General features: G+C 47.9%; 1 protein-coding gene across 1 annotated transcript; it reads left to right on the top strand.

Annotated features, from left to right (window-relative positions):
- Positions 1–1,039: 1,039 nt before the first annotated feature.
- Positions 1,040–12,199, top strand: LOC106596912 (3-hydroxyisobutyrate dehydrogenase, mitochondrial). Its single transcript, XM_045697176.2, has 8 exons — positions 1,040–1,194; positions 4,482–4,642; positions 5,045–5,154; positions 5,345–5,466; positions 10,134–10,267; positions 10,554–10,630; positions 10,968–11,124; positions 11,349–12,199. Exons 1-8 carry the CDS (start codon positions 1,125–1,127, stop codon positions 11,514–11,516), a joined length of 999 nt encoding a protein of 332 aa, XP_045553132.1. The 5' UTR covers positions 1,040–1,124; the 3' UTR covers positions 11,517–12,199.
- The last annotated feature ends 3,243 nt before the right edge of the window (positions 12,200–15,442 follow it).

The following is a 15,442-nucleotide window of genomic DNA, read 5'->3' as shown; positions in this document are numbered from 1 at the left end:
CAGGGGCAGAACGACAGATTTGTACCTTGTCAGCTCGAGGATTCGAGCTATTTGATATAAATTTTTAAATGTAACCTTTATTTAACTGGTCAGGTAAGAACAGGTTCTTATTTACAAAGACAGCCTACCCCGGCCAAACCCAGACGACGCGGGGCCAATTGTGCGCCACCCTATGGGACTCCCAATCACGGCCGGATGTGATACAGCCTGGATTCGAACCAGGGAGTGCCTTAGACCGCTGCGCCACTCGGGAGCCGACAGCTGTCAGGCAATCAGCCTTCAGGGCTAGAACCATGTTTATAACAGACCTTATACCAGGGGTATGACAAAACTTGTATTTTTACTGCTCTAATGACGTTGGTAACCAGATTATAATAAATAGCAATTAGGCACCTGCTTTGCATCTTGCATAAGAACAGCCCTTAGCCGTGGTATATTGGCCATATACCACACCCCCTCGGGCCTTATTGCTTAAATAACCTACTATTCCCCATCCCCATCGGATGTTCTTCAAATTCCTCCCATAAGATAATGTTCCATAATATAGCAAAATGTTCCAACATCAGATACTCCTCCCCATAATATTCCGCTACCCCAGATACTGTTCTTCTATAATATAAATTTACTCGATCAGACTTGATATAGTTAGGGGGGGCTTGACATATTTAGGGAAACCCTGACTGCCAAAGCCTGTATGTAACATGACCGTCGTATTATGATACATACAGTACAGTATGCCCCCTATGCCGTTATTATATAGGTTATTTCAAATCACATTTTTATTAGTCACATACACGCGTTTAGCAGATGTCATTGCGGGTGTGGCGAAATGCTTGTATTTGCTGATAACGTTAGGTTTCTTTTGGGTTGAGCTATTGAAAACGCGTTTCCACCGCCTGAGCAGACCATTGAAATTGTATTATTAACTTCTGATTGTGCATTTCAGTGCTAGATGTATGAAATCAGCCATGTCCTTCAAGTTCATGCAGTTCAGATGTCCCGCCCCCACTCTTTCTCATCGCATATAAACCCGGGTAAACGGCTTTGCGATTGGACAGAAAACGTGCCATTTACAACCCACCTAATTATGTCACGCTGAATTCGTCGTCAGAAAGGAAAGAAGCATGGCCGCTGTTTTAAGGGGGTCTCGGACCTTATGGGGAAGGAGCATCAAACATGTTGACTTTACTTTGGGTAAGGAGTTTAAAAATATAACAAAAATATGTCTACCATCAATGTTGAGGACCTGTTTGATGACCATTCCCGTCTATGACACAAAAGGCACCGCTGTGTGCAAAATCAACGTTGAACAAAAGTTGATTAGCATTGGCTATTGTGGCTCGCTCACTTCTACTAGCGTTAGTTTGCTGAAATGGCTAGCTAGCTAAAGTCATGGGACGTTGGTTGATCAAAACATTTGTTGTTTATCAAGACGACCGACAGCCAACACCAGCAAATGTTCTTATCAAAGGTGTGTCAGTGTGCATCTCGCACAAGTAACAAGTTGAGGGTCAAGTCAAATCCCACAGCTCTTGTCAGCAAGTCAGTCATTAGCCAAGCGAGTTCTGTATTGAATAGGGTGATTGTTTGCACAAATATTGTCAATTATAATGTCACGCCTTCTGTAGATGTATGCTGTACTGTACACGTGTTTGTTATAGACTCTTCCGTGATTCTAGTAATAGCTTGTAGCTCAGTGGTTCCCAACCTTTTCCAGTTACTGTACAACTGTATTTTCCTCCCCCGGGATGTCTTTTACCAATAGACCAAGTACCCCCAGGGGTCCTAATACCCCCAGGTTGGGAACCACTGCTTCAGCTTATCAACCAGCTCTCATGCACAATGGAAGGAAAGGAAAAGAGGGTGAGTGAGGCCAGTTCAGGTCATTGAGATGTAGCCCAGCCATAGCTAGTCTGTTCTGCTGCATGTCTGTATTACATCTCTTCTCATACCAGTGCTGTGCCCCTACTGTCCTCAAGGTAGCTCAACTCTTACCTTGATAACCCAACCTACTGTCCTCAAGGTAGCACAACTCTTACCTTGATAACCCAACCCACTGTCCAAGCCGGTAGCACAACTCTTACCTTGATAACCCAACCCACTGTCCTCGCCGGTAGCACAACTCTTACCTTGATAACCCAACCCACTGTCCAAGCCGGTAGCTAAACTCTTACCATGATAACCCAACCCACTGTCCTCGCCGGTAGCTCAACTCTTACCTTGATAACCCAACCCACTGTCCTCGCCGGTAGCACAACTCTTACCTTGATAACCCAACCCACTGTCCTCGCCGGTAGTTCAACTCTTACCATGATAACCCAGCCTACTGTCCTCAAGGTAGCTAAACTCTTACCATGATAACCCAACCCACTGTCCAAGCCGGTAGCTAAACTCTTACCATGATAACCCAACCCACTGTCCTCGCCGGTAGCTCAACTCTTACCTTGATAACCCAGCTTACTGTCCTCGCCGGTAGTTCAACTCTTACCATGATAACCCAACCCACTGTCCTCGCCGGTAGCTCAACCCTTACCATGATAACCCAGCCTACTGTCCTCAAGGTAGTTCAACTCTTACCTTGATAACCCAACCTACTGTCCTCAAGGTAGTTCAACTCTTACCTTGATAACCCAGCCTTGTGAAAAACGTGACCTCGTAGCTCTCAAACTCTAGGCGGCATTCTCCCTACAGTTTTCAGTGGTTAGCTTCGCCCACGACTGGCTTGTGTCAACTACAATCCCGACGCTGTGTTTTCACGTTTAGAAACGTTAATAATTATCGCTTGCAAAACAATAATCGCGGCTTTTGAAGCATGGCCCTTACATCAGCGAGACAGAATCCTAAATATAAAAAGTTGCTCTTGCTGTAGCAGGTTTGCACAGATACGCTGGCACACAGGTGTTCGGAGAATGCTAGATAGCTAATTAGCGTAGGTGGTCGCCTGTCTTCTGTCTGTTTTCTGTTCAAAAGGGCTGTAACATGGAGATATGGCTATGTTGGAACACTAACCTTTATAAAGGTGTGTATAAATGTATCCATAAAAAAAAATATATATATATATATATATTCTCGTTGATATGAAATAACATTTATGCTTCCAAAACCATACCGCAAGCGATGTGTTAATATTCAGACTGAGCGTCTGGGCGCTTAACAAAACTCCCCCATACAGAAGACTACTTTCTCCAATGACTCTGATGTGTAATGGAACTGAGTCATGATTAAGGGCCAGTGACCTTCATTGCAATGGCAGTAGGTCTACCACACAAGACCGGGGTTGCTTCCCAACAATCTCTCGGCGTATGCTCTTGTTCACGTCCCTTCATGGAATTGACTGGCACTGGTACATGGAAACTCCCTCTAGCCCATGCCTACACCATTCTAATGCCTTTCCATTTGTGGGAGGACACAGTTCAGGAGGAAGTAGATATTATTGAGACGCAGCCATGGGGTTTTGTGTGCTGCAGTTTGTGTGTGTGGTAGTAGCCTTGTGCCGCGTTCAAATGCTAGTCGGAACTCTGACATTTACAACTTGCTGATTCGTTGCACGTGTATGACTAAAATCAGTTAGCGAGTCGTACATTTCTGAGTTTCCTAGTTCCAACTAGGAAGTGAACGCGGCGTCAGTCCAACAGTGGCAGGTCAGGTGTCTTTCCACTGAAGCCACTATAGATTGGCTGGGAGAGCCAGCCATGTGAGAGACCTGTAGCCTGGATGACTGCCCCCCCCTTTCTCTCACACATTTACACACCACAGTTTATTTATAAGATGCCCTTTGGCCAATACATCTCTACTTTCAGCCTTCATACTTGTGTTTTTATAGGAAATGGTGAATGAGTTCACTACCTGTTTACTTCTTTGATATGCAATTATCGTGTTAGCATTTGCTTGACTTTGGCACTACAAGGGCTGCAGTGGGTTTTCATATCAAATGGTTTAGGATTTGAAATTAAATTCATTCTCAGAAAAAAATGAATGTCTGGAATCAATGTAGAAATGTATGGCCAACTTTCCTTGGTCGTATTTAGTTTTATCAAGCTTGCCTCTGCCATTACCCACTTCGATGTAGTATACAGGTCTTGGGTAACTATTGATAGGGCTGGGTTATGTTTGGATTTCATTAAACCAGAACGGCAAGGCCTAGATTAGAAGTGTCCTGGCTGTTTCAATGGACTAGGGAGCCTTTTAACAGCATTTTGCAAGAGACTATAGTTTTTCACATTCTGACAATTTATTTTTGTTAGTGAAGGCCTACACAGAAAAGCTTTAGAGCTGTCTCAGCTTGGCTGAAAGGATAACAAAAGGCTTCTGGTAGTAGTCTATTCTCATTACAAGTTGTTCCTGGGGTGGATTAGGAACCAAAAAGGGAGGGACCTAGGCCTACCTGAACTTGTCCAATAAGAAACACTAGTTTTCTTTTGGAATGTTTCGCTACAGATTGCACCGGTTTGCACTGATGAATACACCCTTGTACCTCCCAGTCTCCAGCAGGTCCATGGCCTCTAAGACCCAGGTGGGTTTCATCGGCCTGGGGAACATGGGAAAACCCATGGCCAAGAACTTACTGAAGCACGGATACCCCGTCATCGCCACTGACGTCTTCCCTGAGTCCTGCAAAGAACTGCAAGAGTTGGGTGCCCAGGTGGGACAAAAAAAACTTGCTTGTTTGCTAATGGCAGCGCATTGGGGGAAATGCACCGGCTGATGGCATGCCATAGCTCTCTGATGTGATGTCAGCTGGTAGGGGCTCAAAACACAAACAAAATACCAGGACTAAAAATAATCTATTGTAGATGGATGGAACCACTTAAATGAGTGTCCAAGCAAACTGAGTCCATCATAAGATTTTACTCTCGTCATTGCCGATCTACTTCTTAATTGAATCCTAATGGTTGTGCTTGCCTGGGGTGTAGCTTATTCATTAGGCACCAACAGACTAAAACAGGGAGGGACTACCTGAACTTGTCCAATAGGAAACACTAGTTTTTGTATTTGAAACATTTTGCTACGGCGTGCCCTAATGAATAAAGCCCTGTTTTGTCAGATTGTGGATAACCCTGCGGAGGTGGCAGACCAGACAGACCGCATCGTCACCATGCTGCCCTCCAGTCCCAACGTCATCGAGGTTTACACTGGGCCCAACGGTATCCTCAAGTAAGATCCCTTGCTCTCGATTACTCACTGGCTATGTCCCAAATGGCTCTCTGTTCCCTTTATAGTGCACTACTTTTGACCAGAGTCCTAATACAAGATTCAAGTCCAAGTCACTTAGCTATCTGTCTTTAACAGAAACCCTTCAGACTGTTGTTTTAAACAATAAGGTGGGTACTTTACTGTTCTACAGGAAGGTTAAGAAAGGCTCGCTACTCATTGACTCCAGCACCATCGACCCAGCCGTTTCCAAGGAGATGGCCGTGGCCGCGGAGAAGATGGGGGCAGTTTTTATGGACGCGCCTGTGTCAGGAGGTAAGGACTAATACAGGCTTTGTTCCAAATGGCTCAGCAGTCTAAGGCACTGCTTCTCAGTGCAAAAGTCATCACTACAGTCCCTGGTTCGAATCCAGGCTGTATCACATCCGGCCGTGATTGGGAGTCCCATAACGCGGTGCACAATTGGCCCAGCGTCGTCTAGGTAGGCCGTCATTGTAAATAAGTATTTGTTCTTAACTGACTTGCCTAATTAAATAACAAAACATATGTAGATAAATATAGTGCACTTCTTTTGACCCGGGCCCATAGGAATAGAGTGCAATTTGGGATGCAGAATTTCCTTGGGGGTCTCTGCTGCAATCTGAGAGGACCAGCCTCTCCACTCCCTAATTGTTGAAATGGACCAGATTTAGTAGATGGAGCTCTCTAGCACATTTGTGGCCCATGATGTGGATTATTTCAGAACCCAGCATCTGGAGTTTGACCCGATGACCCTTCCACACAAATGCTCCGTTCTCAGATCCCAGCAGCTCGAAAAGCTCTTTATTTGTGCCCCCCCTTTTCTGAAAACGTGGTTTTTAAAGTCTACTACCAGTGCATCTCTCTCTCATAGCACAACTTCGCAACAATTACACATCTTTTTACTGCAAACCAATTGACCAAGTTATATAAAGAGAACCATCTCCGTCATGATCATATGTGTACTCATGTCTCTGTTGCCACACGTGTAGCTCTGTGAATTCCACTGGGAGGAAGACTGATTTTGTATTTCTCCTGACAACCTGGTGAATACCCAGGACAGCAGACTCCCATGTGGGCCTTGGTTCAGGTTAAAATGGCCGACACGGGATCATTTCCTTTCATGTGACAAAATTGTGAATCCATTCAGTCTCTGCTTCTCATATAGATGGTTCAGTCTGGGTTATAGAAAGTACCTTACCTACCTGACAGCCTGGGTCATGAGGAGGAGGACCTACCTGACAGCCTGGGTCATGAGGAGGAGGACCTACCTGACAGCCTGGGTCATGAGGAGGAGGACCTACCTGACAGCCTGGGTCATGAGGAGGAGGAGGACCTACCTGACAGCCTGGGTCATGAGGAGGAGGAGGACCTACCTGACAGCCTGGGTCATGAGGAGGAGGAGGACCTACCTGACAGCCTGGGTCATGAGGAGGAGGAGGAGGACCTACCTGACAGCCTGGGTCATGAGGAGGAGGAGGAGGACCTACCTGACAGCCTGGGTCATGAGGAGGAGGAGGAGGACCTACCTGACAGCCTGGGTCATGAGGAGGAGGAGGAGGACCTACCTGACAGCCTGGGTCATGAGGAGGAGGACCTACCTGACAGCCTGGGTCATGAGGAGGAGGACCTACCTGACAGCCTGGGTCATGAGGAGGAGGACCTACCTGACAGCCTGGGTCATGAGGAGGAGGACCTACCTGACAGCCTGGGTCATGAGGAGGAGGACCTACCTGACAGCCTGGGTCATGAGGAGGAGGACCTACCTGACAGCCTGGGTCATGAGGAGGAGGACCTACCTGACAGCCTGGGTCATGAGGAGGAGGACCTACCTGACAGCCTGGGTCATGAGGAGGAGGACCTACCTGACAGCCTGGGTCATGAGGAGGAGGACCTACCTGACAGCCTGGGTCATGAGGAGGAGGACCTACCTGACAGCCTGGGTCATGAGGAGGAGGACCTACCTGACAGCCTGGGTCATGAGGAGGAGGACCTACCTGACAGCCTGGGTCATGAGGAGGAGGACCTACCTGACAGCCTGGGTCATGAGGAGGAGGACCTACCTGACAGCCTGGGTCATGAGGAGGAGGACCTACCTGACAGCCTGGGTCATGAGGAGGAGGACCTACCTGACAGCCTGGGTCATGAGGAGGAGGACCTACCTGACAGCCTGGGTCATGAGGAGGAGGACCTACCTGACAGCCTGGGTCATGAGGAGGAGGACCTACCTGACAGCCTGGGTCATGAGGAGGAGGACCTACCTGACAGCCTGGGTCATGAGGAGGAGGACCTACCTGACAGCCTGGGTCATGAGGAGGAGGACCTACCTGACAGCCTGGGTCATGAGGAGGAGGACCTACCTGACAGCCTGGGTCATGAGGAGGAGGACCTACCTGACAGCCTGGGTCATGAGGAGGAGGACCTACCTGACAGCCTGGGTCATGAGGAGGAGGAGGAAGAGCCCTACTGGCCTTCAGAAAGGCTCCAAGCTGTAAAACACTATCACAGTCTTCAGGGGAAACTCATACACTGTTTGTTTGAACTCAGCCTTTTAACTTGAGGAAAGCCACTTTGAGTTGATGTTGGCATATTTTACCATCAGGCCCTAAAGATTAGTAATGATTTATACGCATCCTTCCTGTGGCAGTGCTCTTGGATTAAGGCTGTCCAGCTTCCCACGTTGAACTTGGGTGGCTGCAGGTCACAGAGGTGTGTGTTTGGTTAGAGTCAAGTATTGCAGCATGTTACTACCTTGATACTGTGCTGGAATGCCTGTGGTTGAACATGTAATCTGTGGTCAGAAAACTGAAACCTCTCGTGTGTGTGGTGGGGGAGACAAAAGGAGTTGCATGGTCGTAATAGAGCACAGGGGAATGTGATGAGACTGGTGTCATTGTTACCCAGATGATGGTACTGTAACCAAGACTTGAGCCTTTGATCAGGAGACCGCACCAAACCCCCGGAGACCGCACCAAACCCCCGGAGACCGCACCAAACCCCCGGAGACCGCACCAAACCCCCGGAGACCGCACCAAACCCCCGGAGACCGCACCAAACCCCCGGAGAGACCGCACCAAACCCCCGGGGAGGCCACACCAAACCCCCGGGGAGACCACACCAAACCCCCGGGGAGACCACACCAAACCCCCGGGGAGACCACACCAAACCCCCGGGGAGACCACACCAAACCCCCGGGGAGACCACACCAAACCCCCGGGGAGACCACACCAAACCCCCGGGGAGACCACGCCAAACCAAACCCCCGGGGACACCACGCCAAACCAAACCCCCGGGGACACCACGCCAAACCAAACCCCCGGGGAGACCACGCCAAACCAAACCCCCGGGGAGACCACGCCAAACCAAACCCCCGGGGAGACCACGCCAAACCAAACCCCCGGGGAGACCACGCCAAACCAAACCCCCGGGGAGACCACGCCAAACCAAACCCCCGGGGAGACCACGCCAAACCAAACCCCCGGGGAGACCACGCCAAACCAAACCCCCGGGGAGACCACGCCAAACCAAACCCCCGGGGAGACCAAACCAAACCCCCGGGGAGACCACACCAAACCAAACCCCCGGGGAGACCACACATCATGTTTAGAACTTCCAGCTCTGCTTGTTCTGAATCCAGCAAGGAGCTTTGCTGTAGCCCAGTATGGACATATCCAGAATACCTTCTCCAACCCAGACTTACTTTGTAGTATTATTTAGTGAGATGGTCTATAATCAGGCTGTTTCCCTGTGCTTTTGAGAGACCTCTGGTTCTCTGTCCTTCATGTGTTGCCTCTTCCAGCCAGAGCCCACAGTGCGTCAGAGAGGTTTGGCAGCAGACTCACTGTTGGAAGGAATGCCTTGTTTTCTGGAGCAATAATAGGAAAGCCACACAACCTGGGATGCAGCCCAAATGGGCCCCTGTTCCCTATATAGTGCACTACTGTTGACCAGAGCCCACAGGGAGCTAGTTAAAAGTAGTGCACAATATAGGGGGGTAGGGTTCTATTTTGGAACGCTCCCCTGCTGTCAGCGTAGTCATCATACAATAACCTAGTCCCAAATCCAGTCATTACGACACAGAAAAATACTATTGTTTTCTTATACATTTTAATTGAAATCAATTAGACTTGTATGTAAAGCCTTGGGAAATGTTTATCATGAAAGACTACTGTGCTGACTGGAATGAAAACGTTTGACCACAGAACTCTAGCTACGTAGCCACCAACAAACACATTCACTGTAATACATGTCCTTAGAGACTCCGTAATTTGTGTGTATTGGTTCCCAGGCTGTGGGAGATGGCAGAGATGCAGTTGTCACACACACACACACTGCTCATTATTATGGCAGAGAGACCGAGGGCCTGTAACTTTGGCAACAGAAATGAAAGGGTTGCATTTTTATCTACGCATTTTGGGGCTGTGTAGCTTAAGTTTTTAATGCATTTAAGAAAATCTCCCCACTTTTCTTTTTTTTTAACTGGTTACCCCACATTTGTCATGGGATTTGAGACATCTCTTTCTCTCAGCCAGCTTTTTGCTGCCACTTCATTTTGTCTAAATATGTTTAGCTCCCTTTACTTTCCCCACAACCTTATGTTTGACTGAGTATGAAACTATTGCTATGGAAATAATCCACAAGCCTAGGGCTTGCCTCATTTTTCATTTCAGTTGATTTTATGTGGAATTACTTTCTCAGCCAAACTTGGTGAGAGAAGGTTGGGTGTTTGACAAGGGAACAAGCTGTTGTTTAGTAAAGTGCTCTGTAGATTTGCATCAATCTTTCTGTGATTACCTCATAACAGTTGAGAAGCAACAGCAGTGACTGACATACTATTGTAATGAAACCGCCATGTTTTAGAAGTGTGCTTGTCTGGCGCGCGCTATGTACCCAAATGTACAACGTTTCCACTTCATCAGATATTCTCAAGTTTAGGATGTTCATCTCACCCTCCTTTTCTCCAGGTGTGGGGGCTGCCAGCTCAGGGAAGCTGACCTTCATGGTGGGGGGAGTAGAGGAGGAGTTTACTGCGGCCCAGGAGCTGCTGACCTGTATGGGAGCCAACGTGGTGTACTGTGGGGCCGTCGGCACTGGACAGGTAGTCATACACATTTACATGACCTGTCTCAAATGGCCCCCAGGAGAAATTAGTGTTAAGTGCCTTTTCACCAAGTCGGTGCAGGGATTCAAACCAGCGACCTTTTTGTTACTGACCCAATGCTCTTAACCGCTAGGCTACCTGTCCCCGAGGCCTTGGTCAAAGGTAAAACACTTTAGGGAATAGGGTGCCATTGGGGATACACACATTACATTCCTACTAGCAGCATTATGGGAGGATTATTCCAAAACGACATGGGATGTAACCAGGAGACTGTTTGTTACAGGCAGCCAAAATCTGCAACAATATGCTGCTGGCGATTGGCATGATCGGGACCTCGGAGACCATGAACCTTGGCATCCGGTTGAGTATTCCTAATGCATTCACAGCAGAGAACGCATCTCCAACAAAATGTCTTGTTGCACTTAACGCTTGTTGAACAGAACCATGCTGTGAGTATCGTACAGATCTGTAACACTACCACTATAGTCACGCAAAGGAACTATCCAATGGAAAAGCTCCTTTTGTTTTTTATAAAGCTGCTACTCTTTCAACTGTCTACATGTTGTCTCTGACTCGTCCTTTACTTGTAGTTATGACTAACCAGCAGTCAGAGAAATGCCACACGGTAAACAGTAACCCACCTTAAACTTGTAAAATGTTTCTGTTTTAATGCTTGTGATTTCCTGGCCCCTGGCAGACTAGGTCTGGACCCTAAGCTACTGGCTAAGATCCTGAACATGAGTTCAGGCCGCTGCTGGTCCAGTGACACCTACAACCCTGTACCTGGTGTCATGGAGGGAGTCCCCTCTGGAAACAACTACCAGGGAGGCTTCGGGACCCAACTCATGGCCAAGGTGGGTCTCCCGTTTACTTCATCCCTCTCCTCTCTCTCTCGACGTTTAGTACACAAATGTTTGAGTGTCACAGAAGCTGATTCTTCCATTTCCTGTGACTTTATTTTAGTTAATACTATTGACAGAGACATTAACTTTCATGTAACTCGAAAGAGATTGACATGTTTTAACTGTGTACAACAAGCGGTGATGGCAGAGGGCTAATGAGTGTTTCTCCTCTTCAGGACCTGGGGCTAGCCCAGACTACAGCCACCAACACCAAGACCCCTGTCCCTCTGGGCTCCCTGGCCCACCAGATATACCGCATGATGTGTGCTCGGGGCTACGCCGGTAAAGACTTCTCCTCTGTCTTCCAGTTCCTGCGGGAGGATGAGGACAAGGAGGGCCAATAGGGGCGGGGGAACAGTACCTCCCCCCCCATCCATAGCTTCACCAGGGTCTATTCCATACAAGACTACTACCATGTAGTTGGGGTGTCGGTTTGCCCCCCCCCTCTCCCCAGGACTTGTCAAGATGTGCGTATTGGGTCAAAGCCAAGAGAATACAGCCAGCCGTGATGTGACAGATCATCTCAGCACAGTACTAGACTACACTGTGTCTGTAAGATGGGAGTCGTGTTGCCTCTGTGATCCTGCCTTTTGTTAAAGTAGCTTTCTTTTAATGTTTTAGATGGCTAGGCTAGAAGACAGTGGATGTTTTGAGGTGTGGGGAGGCTCTCCAAAGTCACTGTCACTCAGTAGGCTGACTAACCACTACAGCTATCACCATGACGATATCGGTGCTACCTTAGCACACGTCGTCATGGAAAGCAGACCCAAGCGTTGTCAAGGAAATGACCCGCGTTATACTTGTTAACGACCACACTCACTCGTCAACAATAGACCACTGAGACTTCAGATGATTCTTAGTTCTAGTCGCCACTCACCTCACTGCAACGTCACGTGTGTTGATCCTGATCATTGATTTGTTTTTCTCTTCCTGTGGTGGTTTTATTTACTCTTGACATGTGGAGGGATAGAATGTTCCGGTGTTATTTGTATGTGTTTTATTGTTTAATAAAAGGTGAGAGATTATATGTATGTTTCCTTCCAGTGATATTGGATTGCTTTTTGACCCACAACTCTAAAGCCTTGCACCGGTGTCTGTACTGTCTGTTAGCAGGAGGAAGACAAGGTGCCTGATGAGACTGATCTAGATAATTGCATCATTCTATATTTTTATTAAGCTCCTCGTTAGAGGGTAAGCACTTTTTAAAGTTTTGCATCACGGTACAAATATGTATTCTATCAAAGATGTCTGAGGTGTTTACTAAGCTGTCCCACATACTTACATTCATGTCTGTAGGTGACTGCTTTTCTTTTGGGGAAATAAGAGTGTAAACTGGGGTGTCTTCACTAGGAACCAAAACAAATGGCTGAAATGGGGAGGACATTACCAGAATTTATCCTGTAAGAAATGCTTGTTTTTGTTGCTAAATGTTTTTGCTACATTGTGAACTAAATAATACACCTGGCCCTGATTTAACATAAGCGTGTGTGAATTCTGCATGCACAGGAACTGTGACTGGCTGTTACAGTATAGCTTCTTCCTATAGGTCAAGCAAAATGAGCATGCAATGTGCTGTACATACAGAGGAGAAGATGGCCAAAGACCAGAAGTGGAGCGCCTCTATTGCTGCCTTATGCAACCAGCCAACCAGACGGAGAGGAGTGAGCCAGAGTGCACGTGACTGGCTGAAGGTGGTTGTGTAGTAAGCCTATAGAATTCAATAGTGGTTCTTATACACTGAGTATACCAAACATTATGAACAGCTTCCTAATACTGAGGTGCCTCACTCTTTTTTTTCTCTCAGAACAGCCTCAATTCGTTGAGGCATGGACTACAAGGTGTCCAGCGTTCCACAGGGATTCTGGCCCGTGACTCCAATGCTTTACGAAGTTGTGTCAGATTGGCTGGATTGACTGTTCTTGATACACATGGGAAACTGTTGGGTGTAGAAAAACGCAGCAGTGTTGCAGTTCTTGACACAAAGCAGTGCACCTGGCATGTACTACCATACCCTGTTCAAAGGCACTTAAATCTTTGGTCTTGACCATTCACCCTCTGAATGGCACTCATACACAATTCATGTCAGTTGTCTCATAGCTTAAAAATGATTCTTTAACCTGTCGCCTCCTCTTAATCTACACTGCTTTGAAGTGGATTTAACAAGTAATCAATAATTGATCATAGCCTTCACCTGGTCAGTGTGTCATGGAAAGAGCAGGTGTTCATAATGTTTTGTACACTCAATGTAGATGTTTCCTATAAAGTTTGCCAATATAACACTGCGTTAACCCTGAGGTAGGAGAGGCCTTCCAAAGCGTGTCAGAAAAACAGAACTTATAGAAGCAAGAATGGAAGTGCTTCCAGGATACAGTAAAACTCTGTAGATTGAAGTGGCTCTTCAGTTAAGGGGTGAAATGGTCAACAAGGAGGTCTGTGTTTTCTGATGGAAATAGAAAAACTGTAGGATTCTCTTTCACTCTCTCTCGCTCTCCCAAGACAAAAGGAGAGAGCGGCATGTTTCTGATCTAGTTTACCAAGAGACACAGAGGCCAGGATGCCATAGGTCACACGATCACAAGACTAGCCCATAAAAACTCCATTAAGCACTGGAGACTAAGTGCTGTGTTATCTGCTTGGCAGCTATTACAAACAGAGCACCACTTTGGTCCTAGATCCTATAGAGCAGAGCAACCAGGCCAGACAGGCCAAAGTGAAAGGTCCTTCTGGGTGTTTCTGGGTTAGCTACAGAGCCTGGGAGTTCTACAGAGTGTGTCTGTCCCAGATGGCACCATATTCCCCAGAGCCCTATTGGCCCTGGTCACAGGTAGTAGGAATAGTGGTTTCATCTCAGATTGGACCCTGTCTCAGGAAGAGGCAGAGCAAATTGGATGCTGTTGCTGGTTGCACCCTCACCCCATAGGCCTACTGCTTGTTTATCTTGGGGGGGTCACTGGCACGTGTCGTGGACTTTACTCTTATTTAAAAAATATTGGTAGATGTGCATTCAATCTACTGTGACTACAAATGCAGTGCAGTTAGAGAAAAGGGAATTGAAATGGTGTGATCTTGAATAGGAGTGTGTCCTCTTCCACCTCTGTAGGTTGTAGTCTACCGACCAGCAGCCAACCTCACTGACACCTCTTCCACCTCTGTAGGTTGTAGTCTACCGACCAGCAGCCAACCTCACTGACACCTCTTCCACCTCTGTAGGTTGTAGTCTACCGACCAGCAGCCAACCTCACTGACAACTCTTCCACCTCTGTAGGTTGTAGTCTACCGACCAGCAGCCAACCTCACTGACACCTCTTCCACCTCTGTAGGTTGTAGTCTACCGACCAGCAGCCAACCTCACTGACAACTCTTCCACCTCTGTAGGTTGTAGTCTACCGACCAGCAGCCAACCTCACTGACACCTCTTCCACCTCTGTAGGTTGTAGTCTACCGACCAGCAGCCAACCTCACTGACACCTCTTCCACCTCTGTAGGTTGTAGTCTACCGACCAGCAGCCAACCTCACTGACACCTCTTCCACCTCTGTAGGTTGTAGTCTACCGACCAGCAGCCAACCTCACTGACACCTCTTCCACCTCTGTAGGTTGTAGTCTACCGACCAGCAGCCAACCTCACTGACACCTCTTCCACCTCTGTAGGTTGTAGTCTACCGACCAGCAGCCAACCTCACTGACACCTCTTCCACCTCTGTAGGTTGTAGTCTACCGACCAGCAGCCAACCTCACTGACACCTCTTCCACCTCTGTAGGTTGTAGTCTACCGACCAGCAGCCAACCCCACTGACACCTCTTCCACCTCTGTAGGTTGTAGTCTACCGACCAGCAGCCAACCCCACTGACACCTCTTCCACCTCTGTAGGTTGTAGTCTACCGACCAGCAGCCAACCCCACTGACACCTCTTCCACCTCTGTAGGTTGTAGTCTACCGACCAGCAGCCAACCCCACTGACACCTCTTCCACCTCTGTAGGTTGTAGTCTACCGACCAGCAGCCAACCCCACTGACACCTCTTCCACCTCTGTAGGTTGTACTCTACCGACCAGCAGCCAACCCCACTGACACCTCTTCCACCTCTGTAGGTTGTACTCTACCGACCAGCAGCCAACCCCACTGACACCTCTTCCACCTCTGTAGGTTGTAGTCTACCGACCAGCAGCCAACCCCACTGACACCTCTTCCACCTCTGTAGGTTGTAGTCTACCGACCAGCAGCCAACCCCACTGACACCTCTTCCACCTCTGTAGGTTGTAGTCTACCGA

Source organism: Salmo salar, chromosome 02, assembly GCF_965601325.2.
Source record: "Salmo salar chromosome 02, fSalSal1, whole genome shotgun sequence".
Classification (NCBI taxonomy): Eukaryota; Metazoa; Chordata; class Actinopteri; order Salmoniformes; family Salmonidae; genus Salmo; species Salmo salar.
The sequence above is the reverse complement of the archived record's forward strand: the minus strand, read 5'-3'. Positions and strand labels throughout refer to the sequence as shown.

Bases quoted from the DNA above. Each gene is read 5' to 3' on its own strand.
- LOC106596912 (XM_045697176.2), top strand. From the start codon at position 1,125: ATGGCCGCTGTTTTAAGGGGGTCTCGGACCTTATGGGGAAGGAGCATC. The intron at 4,643-5,044 runs GTGGGACAAAAA...CTGTTTTGTCAG, and splicing joins TGCAAGAGTTGGGTGCCCAG to ATTGTGGATAACCCTGCGGA. The intron at 10,631-10,967 runs GTTGAGTATTCC...GGCCCCTGGCAG, and splicing joins ACCATGAACCTTGGCATCCG to ACTAGGTCTGGACCCTAAGC.